Source organism: Falco punctatus (genome assembly GCF_963210335.1).
Source record: "Falco punctatus genome assembly, chromosome: 7".
Classification (NCBI taxonomy): domain Eukaryota; kingdom Metazoa; phylum Chordata; class Aves; order Falconiformes; family Falconidae; genus Falco; species Falco punctatus.
In genome coordinates, this window is record NC_137587.1 from 43,006,260 (window position 1) to 43,027,268 (window position 21,009).

General features: G+C 42.9%; 1 protein-coding gene across 2 annotated transcripts in view; it reads left to right on the plus strand.

The window, feature by feature from the left end:
- The window catches only part of SYNE2 (spectrin repeat containing nuclear envelope protein 2), a 189,300-nt gene that overhangs the window by 142,025 nt on the left and 26,266 nt on the right, over positions 1–21,009 (plus strand). For both annotated transcript variants that reach the window (XM_080395851.1, XM_080395850.1), the window contains exons 86-96: positions 1,271–1,450; positions 2,875–3,003; positions 3,568–3,722; positions 4,066–4,213; positions 5,427–5,521; positions 6,885–7,119; positions 8,386–8,580; positions 9,345–9,470; positions 11,412–11,567; positions 14,738–14,896; positions 15,926–16,092. In XM_080395851.1, the coding sequence (XP_080251977.1) occupies positions 1,271–1,450; positions 2,875–3,003; positions 3,568–3,722; positions 4,066–4,213; positions 5,427–5,521; positions 6,885–7,119; positions 8,386–8,580; positions 9,345–9,470; positions 11,412–11,567; positions 14,738–14,896; positions 15,926–16,092 (1,745 nt within the window). The remainder of the gene's footprint in view (positions 1–1,270; positions 1,451–2,874; positions 3,004–3,567; positions 3,723–4,065; positions 4,214–5,426; positions 5,522–6,884; positions 7,120–8,385; positions 8,581–9,344; positions 9,471–11,411; positions 11,568–14,737; positions 14,897–15,925; positions 16,093–21,009) is intronic.

Below are 21,009 nucleotides of genomic sequence, written 5' to 3' on the forward strand. Positions count from 1 at the left end.
GAAGTCCAAAGCACCCCATTTTGCATGTGGCCAATCAAGAAACTTTACACTATGTGAAAAAAAAACCTCATTTATTTTTTCCTATGTCAGAAACAACTGACAGCAGCAAAATTTAGACCAAAACATTTTCAGTTTATTCTCACCTGTTAATGACCATGACATAAATTCATGAATATGTCAGCAAAAAGGCATCACATTTTCTGGAAATTTTGGGAAGAGTTTTGCACCTACTAAGCAAGGCGTGACTACTATAGTGCCAATAGCAGTGTAGATCCTGTCCTGGTATGTGTGAGTAGGACACATGGAATTTATGGTGGTTTTTTTGTAAGTAGTGAGTTAGAAGAATGGGGATCGGTGATAATAGCATATGTTACATGTCTTTAAAGATACATGTGCATTACAAAACCGTATTTTAATCTCTCTAATCTTTTCCTCTACTATACGTTAGGAAAGATGGTGGGTTTATGGACCACTGTCACAAGAATAAATAAAAATAAAGTCCTGTATAAAGAGTAAGAAATCAAAATGGGATATTTACGAAATGGCTGAAGTGGCAGTTTGCAGTATGATCCATACCAAAGACAGGGGTCAGGAGCTAAGAGCCATTTTGGTTTTTAGGGAAACACACTTGCTCTTTGCTGGCAATCGGAAGTCTTTGTTACTCACAGAAAAGGCAATATACAGTGGCAGATTCCTGGGGTTTTCATGGCTAAAAGTAAACTACAGTTGTCCAGGTCAAAAAGAAGAAAAAAAAGTACCTTGAAGGAGTCTAAAATTACTCCCTTTGTTCTTGTACTGCCTTTAGAGCTTAATTGCATATCATCCTTTCTGTAGTAAAAGGGAACAAATAAAACTAAAAACGAAGTCCTTAGTCACTAAGGGATCCAAAGTACTGGTATGCTGGTAACGTAGTAGCATTTCTCATCTGCAGCATGGGCTAGTTTCTCCATCTGCTGGTGTACATCCATTCTGTAGAGATTTTCTGATTTCTCTCCCTAATGTCTTCTGTAGCACTAGTATTCCACTGCCTGAAGTCACTGGTGTTCTGTTGAACTTTGAATTCTGCCTCTTCCAGCACCAGTCAATGGATGCAGGTCCTATTATCCTCAGAGTAAAAGACTGAAGCTTTCACCATAGCTGAATTTGGCTCCCGGAGCAGATCAACAAGAAGTGCTTAGTTACAGCAACAAAAGATACCAAATGAAAGTGGCACATGAGTGATGGTCTGATTCATTTGCTGACTTTTTTTTCTTTCCCCTTCCCTCATCAGAATTTACAGCGTCGTGTTCAAAACATCCAAGTATTCCATGCAGAGATTTCTTTCAAGGCTGATAAGATAAAACAGACGTCTGGGACAACTGCAGAAACCATTCTGCTGGAGAAGTGTGAGCCGCTCCAGAGAGCACACTATTTGGAAAAGATGTTGCAGAGGAAGTTAAATGAATTTGAGGTAATTTTTTTTTATTATTAAATTAGCTGTCAGTGTGAGGTAACTTCTTCACTTAGAGCCCTGTGTGAACTACCTTCTTCATCTTGAACTGAAATGAAATTTCAATAAAATAAAACTTGGCAGTATGGTCAACTATGTGAAGAAATAATACAGGAAGCTAGAGGGACAGATGAAGGAAGGATTTCACCCTTCTTATCTGCTTGTGTTGTTCTAACAAGCCTTTGTAAGTGGCCCTAGTACAGTCAAGCAGTACTGGACCCTCAGATGATTACAGTTTAGGAAATGTATTTTTATTCTATGAACGTTGAAGTAAGTTGTAAACTTTCTCAGCTCTGCCTTGGAAAAAAAACCTAAGTGCCTCAGTTTGCTTTGATAAGAGTGCATACAGCATACCTCAAACCCAACAGGAAACTGTGGTCATTTGATGTCATTTTGAAGACCAGATTCACATCCCCATTCAGGCAGAACAGGGAGGGACTTGCACAGAGGTTTCCCCGTGTGATGCTCTGCTCACAAGAGTGCTGTGGGATTGCCTGCCCCTCTGTGCAGGTATTCCTGAGATAACTTCCAATCAAATGTACTGCTGTACAGTTACTGATGCAAAACTAGTCTGTTCCGTGAAAAAGTCTGGTTTCAAGGAATCATTCTAAAGAAAATCCAAGTTCATCAAGAATTTTCAGCCAACTTTATTTATGACTCCATCTACCTGTATTTCAATGGCTGTAAGCCAGATATCTTTGTGAAGATAACAGATTTCTCTTATTCCCTGTGAACTTCTTACTCCATGAAAAATGTCACTTCTAGGTAGACATTTTCTCTAGTGTAATCCTGTAGTATTACCACACAACTGTCTCTTTCCCTGTACCAATTTTCATCATTTGTTCCTTATAAAAATGTTGCTGTTTCAGTGTTCTTAATTCTTGCGAGAAAGAAGCAGCTTTCCCAGTGCTTTTCTGACCCAAAGAAACCAAGCAAGTGAATAAAAAAGTTGAACTCCAGCTCTAGTTATTTATCTCCACAGAGCTCGTATAAGTTCTACAGCTGTGGCTGTAGGCACATGGCAGCAGGCTCTGTACATAGCTCAAAGGAAGCTCATTTTCACAAGTTTCTTCCTTCTGATAAGTTAAGTTTTGATTTTCCAATCTAACAATAAATCAAACAGCCCAAAGCTACAAAAAGGGATCGCAGATGCCCCTATTCCACATAGTTACGAATCTCAGAATTTAGAGACTGTTTCTTGCTTTCTGCTTTGCTTAAATTTTCCCCTTACCCAGTGCAAAACCAGAAAAAGTTCATTGTGTGAGTTATACATTGGAATTTGGATTTGATGTCTGTTTTATTGATGATACTGCTTATTGCTCCTTGATGTGTACTAATATGTGTATTAAATCATAATTAATGTAAATATGCAATATTCACCCTAGTTCAGTCTTTCACAACTGGAGGATTTCAACGAGTGCCTTGAAACACTGGAGGGTTGTGTCAAGAATTGCACCGATGCCTTCGAAGGTCTCCGTATATGGGGAGAAACAGACAGCTCAGAGTTGCTCCTGGTATGTTTGGATTCCCAAATACCAAAAGATACTGCTCAGGATTTAAGTGTCCATAGGATGCCAGCTGTTGCCTCCTTCAAGAAACTCTTCGTGTCCTCAGTATCATAGTTCTAGCATTTCCATCCGAGTAACTATAACTTCATCCAAAACATCGAAAGCAATGATTTCAGTTTGTAAAAACTCTAGAGATGCTTTGCAGGCCAAATGCCTGCATGGAGGGGAGAAAAATCACATAGATTTGGGGTTTTGGGGAGTTTTTTTTCCCCAGTTTTGTTCTGGAGCCTACCATGTGGCCCTCCGGGTAGGGTACAAAGTAAATGTGCAAGTACCAGCTCTTGAGTATCTGCTCAGTACTGTTGGAGAAGTGGACCATGTGTAAGAGAACTGGGGCTTTTTTGTTTCCTAACTTCAAAGAAGTTAACACAGAAATGTTGGGACTTTTGAGGTTAGCATTTCAGATGCATAAAGTTCTGACACTTCCTACAGAGGAGAATAGGCTTTATATTTCTTTGAAATGAAAGAAAGGCAGTATTTTTTGCAATTAATTTATTCTTTTACTTCCAGAATCACACACTGGAGCTTGCTGCGCTTTCTCCAAATGTAAAGAGTTTGAATGAAACAAGCGTTAAGCTGCCACTCAGTGACTTCACCCTGAAGAAAATGCAGAGCCTGACTCGGCTGTGGAGTCAGAAAAGAGCCGCTGCTCTGGAACACTGGAGGTCTGAAAGGCAAACAAAAAATCGCTACTAACCATTTTCTTTCCTGTGAGGAAAGTAAGACCAAATTAAAGCATGGGAAGTCTTGCAGTCTTTTCTCAGCTTTCTCCGGGGTTTTCCAAGCTGAATTCCTGCCGTTTCAATTTACTTGATTATTCAGTGGCTATTTGTATTCCAAGTCACTTGAAGCAAAAATCTGAATGTTCATAGGTGAAAAAGGTAGCAAAGTACCAAGCAAACCCCTACTATGTTCGTATTACTAACCACCGTGTTAGGCTGTATGCAAACAGATCCAGAAAAACCACCACCAACACAATAGTTTCTGATTATTTCTTTTGTTTTACAGTAAGCGTGAAGGAATTAATGATGATGAAAAGAAAATCTTCCAGAAATGTGAAAATTGGATGAAATTCCTAGAAAAAATGAGAGATGCCTTAAAAACAAATATTCCAGAACGGTTTGAAGAACTGAAAGAGCAACAGAGAGTATATGAGGTAAAGCTAACTAAAAAATGGAAGCATCTTCTTGAATGGTGAAGGTGGGGGGAAATCACTAGAAAATGCTCAGCCTTTGGAAATTAGGTATGGGCAGAGTTTTGCCGAGCATTTCACTCTTGGAATGTGGTCTTGTACTTATTCAAGGGAAAACTCTGAAATGTGAAAATAGTTTTCCAAAACGGATGGATCCCTTTTTGCAGGGATCAGACCTTTAGGAGTGCATCCTCAAATGTTGGGTCATAGAAGTCCTAGATTTTTCCAAGCCTGGGGTTACTTTTCTATCTGCCTTTCCCAGAGCCCTGAAGCTTATGGCGACTAGCTAGGCAGTTTGCTGGCGAATTGGCAGGAACTCTACCAGTTTTTGGAAGCACTGCATTTAAATCAAAATATTTTCGCAGCGTATCTCCGTTTTGACCAACGTTAGGTTTTGGTGGAATTCTGTTTCACTGGCATTTTTGCGAACACTTGCTACTTGTTATAGAGAGCTAGCGCTTCGTGCGTATGACAGTATCCATTCAGAGCAGAAGGTACACTGCATGCTAGCAGTAGCATGTGGATGCAATTCTGTGTCTATCCACAGACTTTATCCTAGTGGCAGGAGGATGGAAAAACAAACAAAATAAAGAAAAAAAAATCATGTGGTAAATGCTAAACATCGTGAACCGCTGGGGTGAGCTTTGTGCTGCCACGGTAGACCACAGCTTCACCCTAGCCAAAATACTGCAGCTAATTGCATGGGGTGTTAAGTCTCTGCGTGTTAGTGATATTCATTTGGGTCCAGAGAAAGTTCCTTTCTCTCTTTCGCATCTTTCTCTTAGACATCTCTAAATAATTTTATTCATTGCAGTGGAATTATTTATAGAACAAACTTTTGCTCATTGTGACAGAGTAAATTCATGCTTACATGTAGCTTTTTTAGACCTTTTCTATGGGTTTCTGTCTAGATTGCATTTCTCACGAATGAGTCCAGCAAACTGTAGGCTTTAGATTACCTGTAAGATACAGCTTCTGATGGGTTCTCCTATCACATATGTGCAAATTCCCCCTGGCATCCAAAAAGAGTGGAATCTTTTAGGATGTGTTTGACACTAGCACTTGAAAATAATAGAGCTTCAGCTTTTAAAATTAAATAAATGCTGTCACTCTAGAGGAGCAGAAGCAAAGGTGGTTCAGTGAATAATTAAATCTGTTTTTCTCATGGTATTTTCAGATGCTGCAAACTGAGATTTCCTTAAATCAGCAGATATTTAGTTCTATCATAGCAAAAGTTCTACACTCCTTGGCATCTGAAGAGGCAGAAAAAAGGTAATCCATTTTTCTCCCTAAGGTCCTGGTAATTCGGTGAATATGCTCTCTTTCATGAAGTTGGTATTGAATCCTTGCTGTCATGAGGACATAAACTCAAATTCTTGACTAGGTTCACTCTTTAAATAATCTCCTGGCCCATTTTGCAGAAGTGTGAGGAGGTCCAGTGAGAAAGAAACACAGGTGCCCTGGCCAGACTGCATTTTAGATAGTAACTTCATGTTACTAACAAAAATAATTCCTCCTGAACAGGAGGCTTTCTTGTCTAATGCTACCCTGCAGTTGCTGAAACTCTTACCTGTTGTTGAGAAGCTACCTTCTTACAGAGGGTGATGAGGATACTGCATATGAAGGATCCTTTCCCTCTTCCTAGATTTCTCTACTATTTTCAAAAGTGCAGAGGTGTGAGACTATCAGCATTGCCCCTGGCACATGTGACAGGGCATTGAGTCACTGTCCACACAACCCAAAACATATGACAGCTAAACCTGTTTTTATGTGTGATCTCATACTTTTAATTAATGTAGGGTGAGAAGCAGAAAGTAATATTTGTGAGCGGAGGTTCAACTGCCTCAGGCATTTCTGCTGTGAATGTATTACCCCTCTCTGCCAGAGCTTGCTGCTTCCAGAGAGCTGGCAGGACAGCATGTGTGCTCCCCTCAGCCACTTCGATATGAAGTCCATAGCTTCACTTAAAGCTGCCAAGGAAAGTAGGGCTGAACTGAGCAAAGCTGCTGGATTTTTGTGTTGAAGCTAGCTCCAGAAACACAGGTGTTTGTCTAAGAGTTAGTCTGGAGGCCATGGCTTCCTGCAGAGGAGCAGAATTAATAGATGGACTGTAGTCTTAATTACTCCAGCTAGATCTGCTGGACCATCTAACCATGCTGTAAAGAGACCAAAAAAATCTTGAATGGGTTCAATAACTACACAGCCTTTTCACTTTGCAGTCAGGTCGCACTGCTGTAAGGTGCAGCGATGGCTGAACTCCCACTTACGGACAGGTGAAAGCACAGATCAGTTTTGCAGCATAATCAGAGACCTTGTCTCACTTGCATTGACCTTCTTGTTCTTCAGAGACATGTTTAGTGCACATTGTTTCTGTGATTACTGTACTATATATGTTGCTATACAATGATAGCAAGAACGACTTGCATTGTCCCTTCTTGTGTCATGTAAAAGGTTTTTTGGCTTGCTTAAAAGACAAAATACAGAGAGCAGAGTTGAGCTTAGGGCTCCATAGAGCTTTTACATAGTTGAGGATTGTAATTGAAATACAGTGTTGTGAATGGAAATCCATCACAATTGTTGTAAAATGCAGCCTTGAGGTCAAAATACCTGAACACTCAACACTTGTCATTTTCAGAAGAGAGTTCATTTCCAAGCTCCTGTTGCTGAAAGAGCAGTGGCAGAACCTTACCCAGACGGTTCTGCAGAGGAAGAAAGATATCGATGGACTTGTGAGCCAGTGGCAGCTCTTCAGGAGTTCCCAGCAGAGCCTCGGCAGATTCCTTGATGATATGAACAACTTCTTAGCAGCGCTGAAGAGCCAGGGCCGCTACAGCCCTCACCATGTTAGAAATCTAATTCATGATTGCAAGGTACCGTATTTATTTCTCATAAATCTAAAATCTGTGGTTTTTTCTCAGACTGTAACAACTTCTGCCTAGTAAGGTAAAAAGCTTTAAAATCATGTGCTTTGGGGGGAAAAACAATTGCTGATAGTTCTTGTTAAAGCTGAGCACAGATGAGAAAACAGTAATGTTGTGAAAGGCTTCTTATAGTAGGAGACTTCCTGATCAACATTGTTATATTGTGTACTTAAAAAAATATTACTGATATGAACAGGGGAATGCAGGGTGCCAGGGAGATTAGGCAAAACCACTGCTCAGCATGTAGCCTCTGGAACTGTGTGCATCTAACTGACATGGCTGCTGAATGCCGGCCTTGCAGTTTGCCTGAAGAAAGCAGGACATATGTGGCAAGGCAGGCCCCATGGCGGGGTGGGTGCAGGGATGGGCAGGAGGTGTCAGGAGCAGAGGACAAAGCACTTGCAAGGGGGTCTGTCCTTGGAGCCACCAGGCGCAGACCTGGGCAATTCTTCAGGGCAGTACAAAAAAATGTTTTTCTTTGTTAATTTTGGCTGTTTTGGTTTTCCATGTAATTATGGAGCTCTTTGTTTTATAAGAAAGTAAAAACAAGCCATGAACTTGATGGTTGCTTATGGCAATCTAAAACCTTTGAAAACTATATTATTGAACCCTATTTGCGTGATCCACAGTTTATTGTGTTCCCACAGACCTAATGTTGATGATTAACACATTACCAGTATTCTATTTGGCACTTGCCCTATTTATTTCATCTTTATTTTTACCTGCTGTGTAAAGATGATTTTCAGCAGATTTTACAATTTAGCGCTCATGCTTTTCCTCCGTGAGAAAAGCCAGAAAGCAACCCCCTTCTACTCCAAATTGCCCTTCCCTCCTGCTGCTGTTTTACAGAAGGAAACAATGATCATATCTGCTTGTGTTATAGACCAATTTGTGTTGTAGGCAAATTGTTATTGATGGCTTACTTCACTTGAGTATGTCACGATTAACAGAGCTATTATCTCTGTTAGAGGCGTTAACAGAACTTAAACTGGTTTTTTATTCTGAAGAATCTGATTCTGATTTTTCTAAAATTAAAAAAGCAGATAGGAGAAGATTATTAATTTACTCCTTCATGAATGGGAACAGACTAGTGCCTTGAAACATTCTTTGTGAGTCTTCACTTTTTCCCAAGTGAAATGCCAGGAATGCACCTTCTAAAGCTTGCTAAGAACAGCTTAGAAACTTTTTTTTGTTTTGTTTTGTTTTGTTTTTAAGATTAAGGCAGTGATTCTTCAGAGGTGGCAAGCCATGTACTCTTTAACCATTGATGTCGGGGAGAAGCTGCGCACTGTCACGGATCCCGAGACCAGCAGTGTTCTCCAGGAGGAGCTCAGCCAGTTACAGCAGAGTTGGGGGAATGTTCAGGCCCTGCTGGAGAAAAACAAGATGGCATTCATCTACATCATACAGGTAGATGATGCCCTTGCTAGGGAGGAGTGGCACATCCATCTCTGGTGTTGGGTCTCAAGAGATTCCCTGCCCTGCAGTCCCCAGGGCTGGGCTCTGTAGCAACAAGGCAAATACTGAGCTGCTGCTCACTGCAGAGGGGCTCTGAGGAAATTGCCTGTCATGTGCCATCGGGGCTTGTGGGAAGCTAAAACTGTGGTCCTCTGATTCTCAACATCCATTTGTTGCTGTAATGGATGTTCCCACTCTGATTGTTCTCACGCCTCTCATGACCTGGAGCTCTCTCCAGCTTTGGGGTGTGGGGTCTGAGCTAAAATTTAGCTCAGAGGGAGTTGGCATGACTTGTTGCTCCTCCTGTCATTGCACCCCTAGACAGAAGGGTAAGTCAAATTTATTTCCTTAAGAGCAATGAATTTGCTTTCATGGCTAGACAGCACATAGGTATGTCTTAAAATTGAATACTGTCATTGATAAAATCCACAGCCCAAAACCGATGCCTAAAGCCTCTCAGGTTGGACAAAACAAAATGAGCAGAAATGTTCTGTAAGATAAACCTTAAATACAAGACAGGGTTCAAGTTCTGTAAATCAGTGCACCAAATTCTTGTGGGTGGCACTGTGTATCAAAAAGAAAATTCAAATTACCAAAGCGCATGACTTTTTACTTCACTGGGTTGAAAAGGCTATTTTGTAACATATCCATATGATTCAATATGTTATGATAAAGTCTCTTTACCTTTTATAATTTTCTTGGGTCTTCTTGAGCAGAATTTGGAGCTCTTTGAAAAGCGAACCAAGGAATTAGAAAGCAGGGTGCAGGAGCTAAAGGAGAAAAGCGAAGATCTGCTTCCGGTTGAACATGAAGAGCTCTACAAAGCCAAGGAACACATTAAGGTATTGAACAGTCATCTTGTACCTCAATAGATGTAATCTTTGCACAAAACCTGCTCCCTGTGAAAAGAATTTTCCCTCTTACCTGCTCTTCAGTGATGCTGAATTTCTCTCCTTTATACCATCGTGATAGCTGTCAATCTGCAAAGTCTAGCTGACAAAGATGATTACAAGAGTAGTAGTAGTGTTTGGTATTTTTTCCCTGTTTCTGTTCCCTTTCCACAGTCTGAATTTATAAAAACAGCAGTTCCTCAAACAAAAGGGCAAAAACTCCCTGCTCTTGGCTCAGTTGGCTGCTGTCCTAATGGCTGCATCTCCCTTTTTGCTTTCCAGTCCATTTTGGACAGGGAGCTTCTCAGGCGAGAGACTTTGTAAGTCTGCAAAGCACCATGCATACCTGTGGGATCTGAGAATAATTAAAGAGGAGGAAAATTAAGAGTAAGGGAGTGGCAGAATCCCTTGCAGCCCATATTGCACTGTGCAAATTAAATGCCAAGGAAAGCATTTCCAAGGGATAGGAGACATTTGGTCTGCACTGGTCAGTCTTTCATCATCCTTTTATGAAGTGAATTGTTGACCTATGTGGTGGGAACAAATAAGCTTATTAACAAGTCAGGGCTTTGAACTCATTATGAACTGTCTGAAATCTTCTTTGTGAGTGCTGGCTGCCTTTCCCATGGCAAGCAGTCTTGCTGTAGCCCTGAATTATTTCTGAGATGGCAGCACACAGCTCCTGCCTCTTTCTCCAGTGAGAGAAATTCAGCTGCAGAGGCATCAGTCACAGTGCCAGTACAGTTGCTGCTTTTGGGTGTCACAGAATAATAAAATAAAGGACCAAAATGGAATGGGGGAGAAGGGATCTCCTTTCTTCTCCCTGACTTTCAACTCTTCTGTGCAATAAAGCTGTTTTTCTCTCAGGCCTGGACCTTACACAAGGCTAGCGAAGTCCCATGAAATTTCATCATTAGCTCCATTAATGCAGGGATTTGACTGGTATTAAGACAGATAAATGCATGTGCGCATACCTGTACAGACTATTTGCCTCCAGTGTTAAAAGCAGATCAGATTTTTTTATTATTATTTTTTTATGATTTAGATAAGTGACTGGATCAAAAGACCTGTGAAGATGCTCACAGGGCTTGGACCTAGCACACTTCTGGTACAAACACGGTTTTTTCCCTATAAAATGAGACAAATTTGATCCTCTCTAAGAGCTTTTTTTGTTTGAGGAGTTGGTGACACCTCGCAGCAACTGCCTTGCAAAATGGGACCTAGTACCTCCTATGTAGATTGGCACGTGTCCCAGCTGCATGCAGTGCTCTGCTTTTTAGGTGACAATTTTAACCCTGTTTAGGAAAATGCATAACCTTGTTAAAAAGAGGAAGGGGAGTCAGGGGAACAAAGCCGAAGAGAGCGTGTGCTTCTGTGAATGAGCAGTTAGAAGCTCCATGTTTCTGACTGATCTGATGAAGTGCCTGTGGAATCATTCATTAGAGAAGGGAACCAATTTCAATTTTTTAGCATTTAAATAAATAACCTGAAATTGGGACAAATGCAGGTGGAAGGCAACTTGGCCAAAATAATAATAATAACAATAATAAAAGAAAACCCAAAGTAGTGGGCATGCCTCTTCCTGGATGTGGAACCCCGGGGGCTGCCCTGGAGCGTGGGGAGCTGCAGGGGGTCAGGCGGCGTTCCTGCACTGTGGGATGCAGCAGGGGCTGCTGCTGCACCAGTTAATGACCAGTAGCAGCTCTCCAGTGGGCTCGCAGTCGGGCTCTGAGCCGCATACGGGGCGACCCCATCCAGCCCCGCCGCAGGGCGCTGCAGGCGGCCGCGCTCCCTCCTCTCCCTCCCCCACCGGCCGGGCAGGGGATTAACGAGCAGGTTGGGAACCCGGAGGAGCTTAGTGCCAAGGCTAGAGCTGGCCGCCTTTCCATGCAGGAGCTGGAGCAGTCGCTGGCAGACTGCACCCCAAACATGAAGGATCTGCTGCGCACCAAGGTGTACGTGGGTTACTGCTTCTTCACCGAGGACATGAAGGTGCTCCGGGAGCAAGCGGAGCGCCTGCACCGGCAGTGGGAAGAGCTCTGCTTGCGGGTAAGCTCTGGCGCTGCGGGCAGGATTGCTGGGGAGCGGGGGAGCAGCGGGGTTCCCTCGGGGCTGGCTCCCTTTTGCAGTCCTGGGGGGGGATGGGGCCGCTCCTGCTGTAGCTGGCCGGGGCTGAAGTTTGCCCTTTGTTTCACTGCTGAGATATTTTGTTGTTGTTGTTTTAACCCCTTTGTGAGTGCCTGAATGGCACAGAGCTCAAATGCAGCTGTTCGCTGAAATAGGTGGCTTTGTTCGGGGTTGCCCAAGGCGGGGCATAAACACGGGAACTGCCCGAGGGCATAAGGCAGGGGAGGGAAGGGGGAGGTCTTTCCAGTCTGATGTTTAAAAAAATGCCAGGAAAGTTTATAAAGGAAACTTAAATGTGTTTAAATGCTGACTCTATGGGCTTAAACACATTAAGAATTTACTTGTCTTTCCTGTAGCAGTAAAATACTGTGAAACGTCTGCATTCTTTGTGGCTTGTTGCTCTATGACACTTAATTCAGTGCTGCTCGTAAAATTGCTGGGGAACGGTTACCAGCAAAGTCACATGAACTTGATTCATTAGGTTATTATGCAGTTTGAATGCGTGCTTACTTTACCTCGTTAACAGGATTGGAAGAAGTCAAATACTTCGGGGTCTTTAAGTTACTCTGGATGGCTCCACATGCCAGCAAGCCAAACCCTTGGTTCTCTTTCCTCACAAGTCAATGGCTTTTATTTTACAGTCTGTAAAGAAGTATGGAAGCAAGTTAGTATTTCGTGTCTAACCCTTACTCAGGCAAAGGTAAAGCAATCTTGGTAGGAATATTGCCAGAGCAATGAACAGCTATGCCTATTTCACACACTGGTGTGATGAAATAAGTTATTTGGGTTCATTTTTTGTGTTGCAATGGGAGAGAATAATTTAGTATCTTTGCCTTAAACTGGATGGTTAATCTGCAACCAGTGTTTTTTATTGTTTCTAAACTCTGAAAATAGTTCCAGAGACACCCTCCCCCCTCCTGAGAAATACAGGCAATTATTTTAAAATCAAAATACCAGAACCATTTTCCTAATGGAAATGTCTAGTTAAGCCTATACGTGAGAGAACTTTGTTGGTTTACCTTTTTTAGCAAACTGCTGATGGCTGCTGTTTCAACTGTGGTGAGCAGCCCTGAAAATTAAGCTGTCTTTTGTAGGTACCCCACTACAGTCTATGCACGTAGTAATTTCTTGCAGTAATTCAAGTTCAGATTTTATTCCAAATTGCCATTTTAATTTCCTGAGGGAGCAATGTTTAGTTCAGTCTGTCTGGGAAAGAAGAAAGGGGTGACATTAATGTGACACTGTTAGGCACACAGAAGTCTGTAGTGGGAGGAATCTATTTAGTGCTGCAGTGGAGGGATATACAGAAATGTTTACGCAGCTCTAATGAGCCTCAGGAGAGCCTGCACTGATGCTCAGCACTGGACACAAGGGTAGGAGAGCAGACTTCATCGGTTCTGCTGCTAGCATGACTGCTTTGTTTTGGCTAGCAAATCAGAGGAGTCAGGATGTATTGTGTGAAGAAAAATCTGCAGTATAGATAGATACAGGGAGGTGAAAGCCTTTGAGAGCGAGAGGCGGCTGCAGCTGTCACAGCCATATGAGCGGGATAGCCAGATGCCTGTGCTGGACTGAGCAGAGACAAACACAGGGAGCAGATGCACTCAAGGGATTAGCGTTTACATAGCTGCCCTTGCAAGGTACATGTAGGTCAAAGATTTAACTATTCATATCAGCGAGTGTCCAGTTCTAATGAATGCTAGTGTAATCCGAGGCTGAGGGTAGGGGGCAGCTTCCCAGAGCAGAGGCCCTCTTAGGGAGACTTTCAGAGGTCCCTGCGATCTCCAGGAACTTCTTCCTGTTGAGAACTTTGGTGATTGTTTCCCTGTGTCCCAAGACAGTGCTCTCAGCCCTCATCCCTTTGTTCAGATCAGCATTGAAGATTTAGAAATCACTTTCACCTCTCCATCCCCTCCTTACAAAAAGTCAGAATTTAAAGGACAAAAGCAGTATAGCCAGAGATCACTTGATGCCTCCTGTTTTGATCCTGGTGTTAACATGGAGCTGGTCTTGCTTCCACACTATACACTTAACCTTCACTCTGCGGTACAAAATAGCGGCAGTGATTAGTCTAGGAGAATCACTGATGGAATTTTGAGGAGTCATATGCTGTATAAGGTGCGTGTGATATGTGACAAGGGAATGTTTCCTTCCATGGGATGATCCTTAGAGTGGCCATTCACAGCCAAGGGAAGTAAAATGTTATGCTTAGTCTTTTCATGGTTTATTGGTGAGGGTCAGGTGAGGGGTTAGTTTGTCTCGTTTAGTTTTAGTAGAACTTTGACCATTTTTCACTTCCTTTGTCTCGTGTATCTTGGTACAGGAATCCATGGAAGTAGATAAATGAATACAAATACCGAAGACCCCTAGGCTAGAACTAAGTACTAGTAGTAGAAGAGCGACCCTGCTTCATTCTGAGATCTTTGAGCGGTGATAGTAGCTTTTGCTGGTTCAGGCAGCATCAGACCTTGTTTTCTGTATGTAGACAATTTGTTTATCTGTCGTGACAAATGTAATTTTGAGGGGAAAAGTCCGTAGTTTTCAATAAAAAGGATGGATTCTTGATGCTTGATATTTTTTTCAAGTTCTCCAAGAACTGGTGAGCAAATAGAAAGACAAGAGGGAGGTTTTTATAGAGATAAAATAATTGCAGTCAGTAGTTGCAAGGTTTCCCTTACAGTTGCAGGAAATAAGGAAGTTACCTAGGTGTCATTTCTCTTTTATATATGAGACCATACTAAACAGTATGTAGTAATTACATATTTTATATTCCTTCTTTGTTTGGCATTTTCAGGTGTTCACTGAGTAATATTTAAATTGTTGTATAAGCTCATTATTTATAAAGCTGTCACTCCATTTAATTCTTCAAAGGGAGAGACTCTGGTGTTTGCTAGTCAACTTTTTAGCCCTGCTATCCAAAATAAGATGTAATAACAATCTGCTTGCTGGCTTTGAAAAGAAAGCTAGAGAGATTTGATAATTGCTTCTGCAAAATGGAATATGATGAAATGCAGAAATCAGAAGGCTCTTAACTGCTGGTTTCCCTCCTGAGAAAGCTGTTGCCAGCAGTTATGTTGTGTGCTTATCTGTAGGTGTCTCTGCGTAAGCAGGAGATTGAGGACAGACTCAATGCCTGGATTGTGTTCAATGAAAAGAACAAGGAGCTGTGCTCCTGGCTGGTACAAATGGAAAGCAAAGTGTTGCAGACTGCAGATGTCAGCATTGAAGACATGATAGACAAATTGCAGAAGGTAAGTGGTAACACCACTTTTCTTCAGTTGCAGCCTGATAGCTTGTTGTAGAGACACTGTGCCTCATTTTTTCCTGGCCTCTTGGAAGCGATACGTAATATAAAACCAGCACGTACGGGCCTTTGTGAGAAGATGAGCTTTTCTAGCGTCGGCTCTTACCATCTTCTTGATGTTCAGGCTTGGAGCATAATGCAAAACAGAAATGCCACCTGACTGCACTTAGGCATGGAGCGTGATGTATGTGAGTTGCGGTGGGGGCGGGCTGGGTTGTTAGCGCTGTGGGGCACACATGCACATACAGAGTGCTCAGAGCTTTCCCTGCTGGGGACCAGTGCTGCCCTGGGAGTGTCGCACGGCTCTCACCACCTCCACCCATGTTGGCAGTCATGAACCTGGTAGTCAGAGGGCAAAGAGGAGATTGAAGGACGGGATAGGTCTTATGCCAGGTGAGCAAGAAGTTACCACAACCAAAAATAAAACCTAATTCTGCCCCTTCTCCTTGGTAGTCCATGCAGTTAGTGCTTTTCTCATTTTTCTATATTAGCTTGGTTTTAAATAGGACCATTATTTGCTGCGGTGTTTGTCCTCATGGCTTAAAGGTCTCGATATCTAATCCCAGATCTCCTCTGGATAGAATACCAGCAAAATACAACTGTCCTAGACTTGCATTTGGGTTCTTTTGAGGTAGCTATTGAAAAATCACATTAAATGAGGAAAGCAGAGACAAAATTAGAAAATTTAAACTGCTGGGTTTAGGGGTACTTACTCCTGGCACTTGCAAGTCTTTAAGCTGCTTATTTTTTCATAGTGGCTTCATTGTGAGAGTGCTTTCCTATTAAGTTTTTTTTGTTTTGTGTTAAGTGAAAGAGTTTTACATGCTAGTATAGAAACCTCAGCCATTGCAAGCCATGCCTGACTTTGTCACACACCTGGGAAAAGAAACAAATAGTTTTGTTTTGGTTTTGTTGTGTTGTGTTGTTTTGTTTTGTTTTGCCCAGGAGTTAAGCAATATTTGTGTATATTTATCAGGATTGCATGGAAGAAATAAACCTGTTCAGTGAAAATAAGCTTCAGTTGAAACAAATGGGTGATCAGCTAATCAAGGCTAGCAGCAAGAACCGGGTTGCAGAAATAGATGATAAACTCAACAAGATCAATGATCGCTGGCAACATCTCTTCGATGTCATTGGAGCACGGTAAGAAAATTATTTTCAATGTTTTATATGAGATAAAAGTCAGAGGCTACTGTCCTTGATTGTCAGAAGCAGACTGTCATGACTTCTCAGTTCTGTTGAAATTTATTATTGAGAGTCAAATTAAACTGAATTTAATGCTTTTTTGTTATGGCTTATCGCTAATTATGACACCAAATGTCTTAATTTATCTAATGGTAGAGGGCAGGGTGTAAGAATTCCTATAAAGTACAATTTTAATCATGGGAGCTATGTAAAAGGAAGAGCCAAAGTGATTTCTCTGTTGCATGTGTTGAATTGCAACTTAATTTTAAGGCAGTATGGGAGGAGTTCATCTGGGTTCTTAAAGAGAGCCTCCTTTATTAACACAAGCCTCTGTTGCACCCTGTCTGTGAATGCAGAGAATTTGGGAATAGATTCCTATCCTGTCTCTGTAGACAGTCAGATTTATATAATGATGATATTCCCTTTTTACATTCAGAAGTGTTTGAAACTTCATGTTTCTTTACTCAGTCTCTTTCCTAAAAACAACTGGAAGACCATACCATGAGTTTGTTTTTTAAATTCAGGATCTTACGCGTGATGGTGAGAGGAAAAATACTATCAGTTGAAATTAAACCAAAAACCTGCATAGTCTAGGCAATGACCTCTTCTTAAAGCATTGAACACCTTTATTATACTTGACAGAGTTAAGAGCATCATGATCATTTTAGTATTAGCCTTACTGAGACGATCCCATTTCACTATTCCCTCCTATTTCACTATTCTACCACAGCTTGGGAGGAGGATGCTGGGCTGGTCTCACCGCTTGCCTGAGTTTATTGGCAATCCAGAAATAGCAAGGCTGACACCAGATTAGTATTGGTCCAAACTTCTCGCCCAAGGTTTTGTTTCACCTGTAACCTCCTCCTCTGGGCCCTTAGAAGCTCTCTTGCTCAGTTAACATTTGGGACAGATCAGGTGGGTGGTTGTGCTGTGACAAGGTAGTGCTAAGTGTGCCGGATCTTAATCAGGAATGAGATCTGAATTGATGGCAGCATGTGAGCCCTGAATGGTTAAGCAGAAGTTGCCGCCTTAAGATCTGACACTTGGCATAGTCTTGCAGTCCCTGTCTCAAGGTGTCTTTGCATTTGATCTGGTGTAGGAAAGAAAGCTTCACTTTTACAACAGCACTTCTGTTCTCATCTGAGGGTAACTCATCACTTTTCAAGCACTTCTACAGTCATTGGTGTTCTGCTGTGTGTTAGTTTTCAGTTGTAGCGGTTTTTAAATGCGGATTAAAATGCACTATTTTAAAACTGAGGTAAACACGGCACATTTCTGGTAAACGTCAGGAAAATATGCTGAAGAACCGAAGGGATATCTAGAGAGAGATCTGGCGGTCTTACTCAAGTAGCCTGTGACAACAGAGCGCTTGTTTATCTACCTGGCATGTCTTAAACCTTTACTTTCCGACAAGCGTATGGTGGTGATTTGAGGTATATTAATGCAGATTTGCCCAGAGCATCAACATAGCTCCTAGCACTGGATATTGCAGCTACTGGAAAGTTGATGTGATGGTTCATGCTTGTTCCTGTGTTCTTAATCCCAAAAGGTCTGGAACACGCTAGCTTCTGCTTGTGATTTCCACCAACTTTGTGCTCAGGACCAGGGTAGTGAACTGGAACAACCTGACAAAATGTGGTTTTAAGCAGCTGCCTCAGTTGTCCAAAGTTGTCAGGCAGCCCGGTGGGCTCTGCTGGTCCTCTTGGATTTAATACTATCAGAGGTTCAGCATATTGCAGCATTTTGCAGCATGGGTGTAGCGCATCTCCCTCACCTAATCCACCTTGCTTGGTCCTGGCTCACAGCTTGGCTGTTCTCAGCTGCTCAGTCACAAATAACCACCAGGCTAGACATTCAGAGTAGCATGGCTCTAAGAGTTTATTTTCCCCTGTTCATGTCTTTATAACTTTCCGTTTTGAGATTGGTGCTATAGTGGTGGTGTGCCACTGAGGTTTGAATTCTGAAGGAATTAAATTAGACGTAAGTTGCCTAAAATTCCCGCCTCACTCAGGTGTGCTTTGGGGCACTCAAGAGGAGGCTCCATCTGTGCTTTTGGGTAGCCTCTCGTGAGCTCAGGTGATGGGGAGGAGGCAGCAGTTCCACCAACCACAGATGTGCCACAAGTTGGACCTCTTCATGGGGGAGTGGAGCAGAGCAAGGAGCTCTGGAGGTGAGATGACCTGTGAGTGTGAGTTGTGGTCCCCTTGCTGATAGATCGTCTCCTTCCTTTTTGGTTTGCTTGTGCAAAAACTTAGAAAAGAAATAAATGTATTCAAGTTGTGTTGAAAGAGCATGTGAAAATGGAGCAGTGGCAAAATTCATGTTGGCCCTGTTTCATGAAGCCATCACAGTCTAGACATCCTCACGCAATCTCAAACATCTGCCATCACCACCGTTCAGTGGATAGGATGTGCTGGCTCTGGGGAGGCGGGAGGCGGTAGGGCATGGTGTGGGGCTGTGCACCCACTGCCACGCAGCAGAGGAGGGCCTGCAGTGCTGCACAACGGGGGCTGTGGCAGCACACCCAGACAAGCCCTTGTTATTGCACACTACTGCTTTTCCTGGGAAGGTAAATGGGATGGAGGAGATGCTTTGGGGCAGGACTCCAGAGGGTTTGAGGCAATCGAGGTAGGAGAATCTACCTGGAGGGAAATGATTAATTTTACCCACGGCATGAAGGCGATCTTGTCTTGCTTCTGAAAAAACTACTTGTAGGAGCTTATTTTTGCAGCACCTCCATGAAATGATGAGGTAGTTTTGCTCCCGGCTTTTCAGAGAAGTAGCTGTGGCAAGTAAATTGAAATGAAAATTTTCTGAGTGTTTTGGGTTCCAAATCTGCAACCACTTGAAGCTTTTTTTTTTTTTTGGCAAGTATGACTTCAGCACTTTCTGTTAAACATCTAACCAGCTGCTGCCTTTATCTACTTCTGGGTGTACCACAGCCCACTGCACCGTGCCCTGGCCCCCAGTGGCTTCCATCAGAGGGACAAGGGCCAAATCTCATCATGTCTTCATGGCAGGCCAAGACTTGGGCAGCGAGTGAACCGCAGAGCCATGCACCAAAGGAGGAGAAAGTGTCCATTGAATAGCTGTGTGTTTGAAGCCAGTCCTCCTTTCTGGGTGCTGACTCTTTCTACTAGACAAGCATTTTATGATCCTGTGGTATAAAAGTATAGAATAAACAGTATCCACAAAGGAGTCTAATTGAGATTTATAGCCAGTTTCAGTTCAGTGGTTTCTGAGGTCTCTGAGGCAGACCCTGCAACCTGAGTAATGTTTTATCTTTTCTGTAGTGCAGCGTAAGGCTGTGTGATACCAACATGAACCAAACCAGTTGCCAGCCAGTGTATCAATACAGGACGTTTCTCCTGATAGCTTATTTCACCTTTTTAAACCAATACATGTCCTGGGACAGATGGGCAAATTAGGTGACCTCTCCATTTAGTCCTTGAAGTGATTCTCTTAGTTCATGGTGACAAGCTCAGATTTGCCATATGGCTGCACTTGCAGGACTTAACACTTTCATTATATGCCTGTGCTCGATTTGTGTGGTGACAAAAGCTTTGCCGTGTGTGTTACAGCCATAGTGTGACTTGGTGCAAACTCGGGAAAGTCTCAAAATGTTAATTCTCATGGGATAAAGTAACCATCGAGACATTAGCATGCCTGGAAAGGAGAACAAATGAGTTTCTGTTCAGCTCAGAAGATACTCTTACCAGGGGAGGTTCTTGTGCTGAAGCCTCTGTTGATACAGGAGGAATACAAACATAGTAACAGGCAGAAAGGGAGCGTTGGTGCTGACTGTAAAATTGGACACAGAATATATCTTACTCTTGTCACCAGCCTCATAGCAGCACTTTGCCAGAGGAAACTGCTGCATGCTTGCAACAATGCCCCAGGTAAAGGCCTGAAACAGTAGTAGTAGGAGCGCACAGGCTGCCCATGGAATGGTAAATGGCCAAAAACATGTGGAGTGGGAATTAATCCCCAACATGCTCTGGAGCAGCACTCCCTAACCATGCATTAACTGGCAAGGAACTGTGTTACACACAGCCACGTTCCTCGGTGTCCTTCCCTGGCTGGTCCACCACTGATCCTAACTCCACACTTTGCTTCCCAGCCCAGCAGGGAAGTGTTTGCCTTCTGCACTGCTGTTTGCATAGTGCCTGCTGGCAGGCTGGAGGAGCACCCACGTGTCACGGGAGGGTGTCTGCACTGCCTGGGGTTGTGCAAAGCATGAGCCTTTATTAAAGCCACCAGCTTTATCAGGGTCTGCAGACGAGTATCTACAGTAACAAATACAACACTTCTGTACCTCTGGGCATCCTGCAGCTTTTCCCACTGCCATTTCTCAGCTGCTCTGGCTGTGGGCATGCTGTGATGTGTTTTCTTGCTTGGTGGGTCTGGTCCATGCTTTCAGCCTTGTGGAGAAAGGTACATGTTTTGTGTACGTAGCAGGAGGTGGTGATCTTTAATGCAAGCATGAGAATAGAGGGAAGCTAGCAAGGTCAAATATACTGCCTTATTTAAAATGTGAATCCTTGGCAACTAGGTCTTTTCCCTGTGTTTGCAAGCTGCCAGCCCACACTGCGGGATCCAGGAATCTTTAACTGCCACAATCAAACCAGCCTCTTCCTTCCCACATTGAATGTGGGAGATTCAAGGTGTTTTCAGCTGCTTTGCTGCATACTCCATCTGAAATTCCCGAACAGCCTGGAACTGCCAAGGTTGCAGTAATATGGGAAGGAGTTGCAGCTCTCCAGTGACACCACCCTGTGCTGCGCAGGGGCTCCATGCAGGTTTTCTTGGGGAGCTCCAGTGAGTTGCCGCTGTCTGTGCTTCCCCTTCCCCCCTGCACCCTCACTGCGCCTGGGC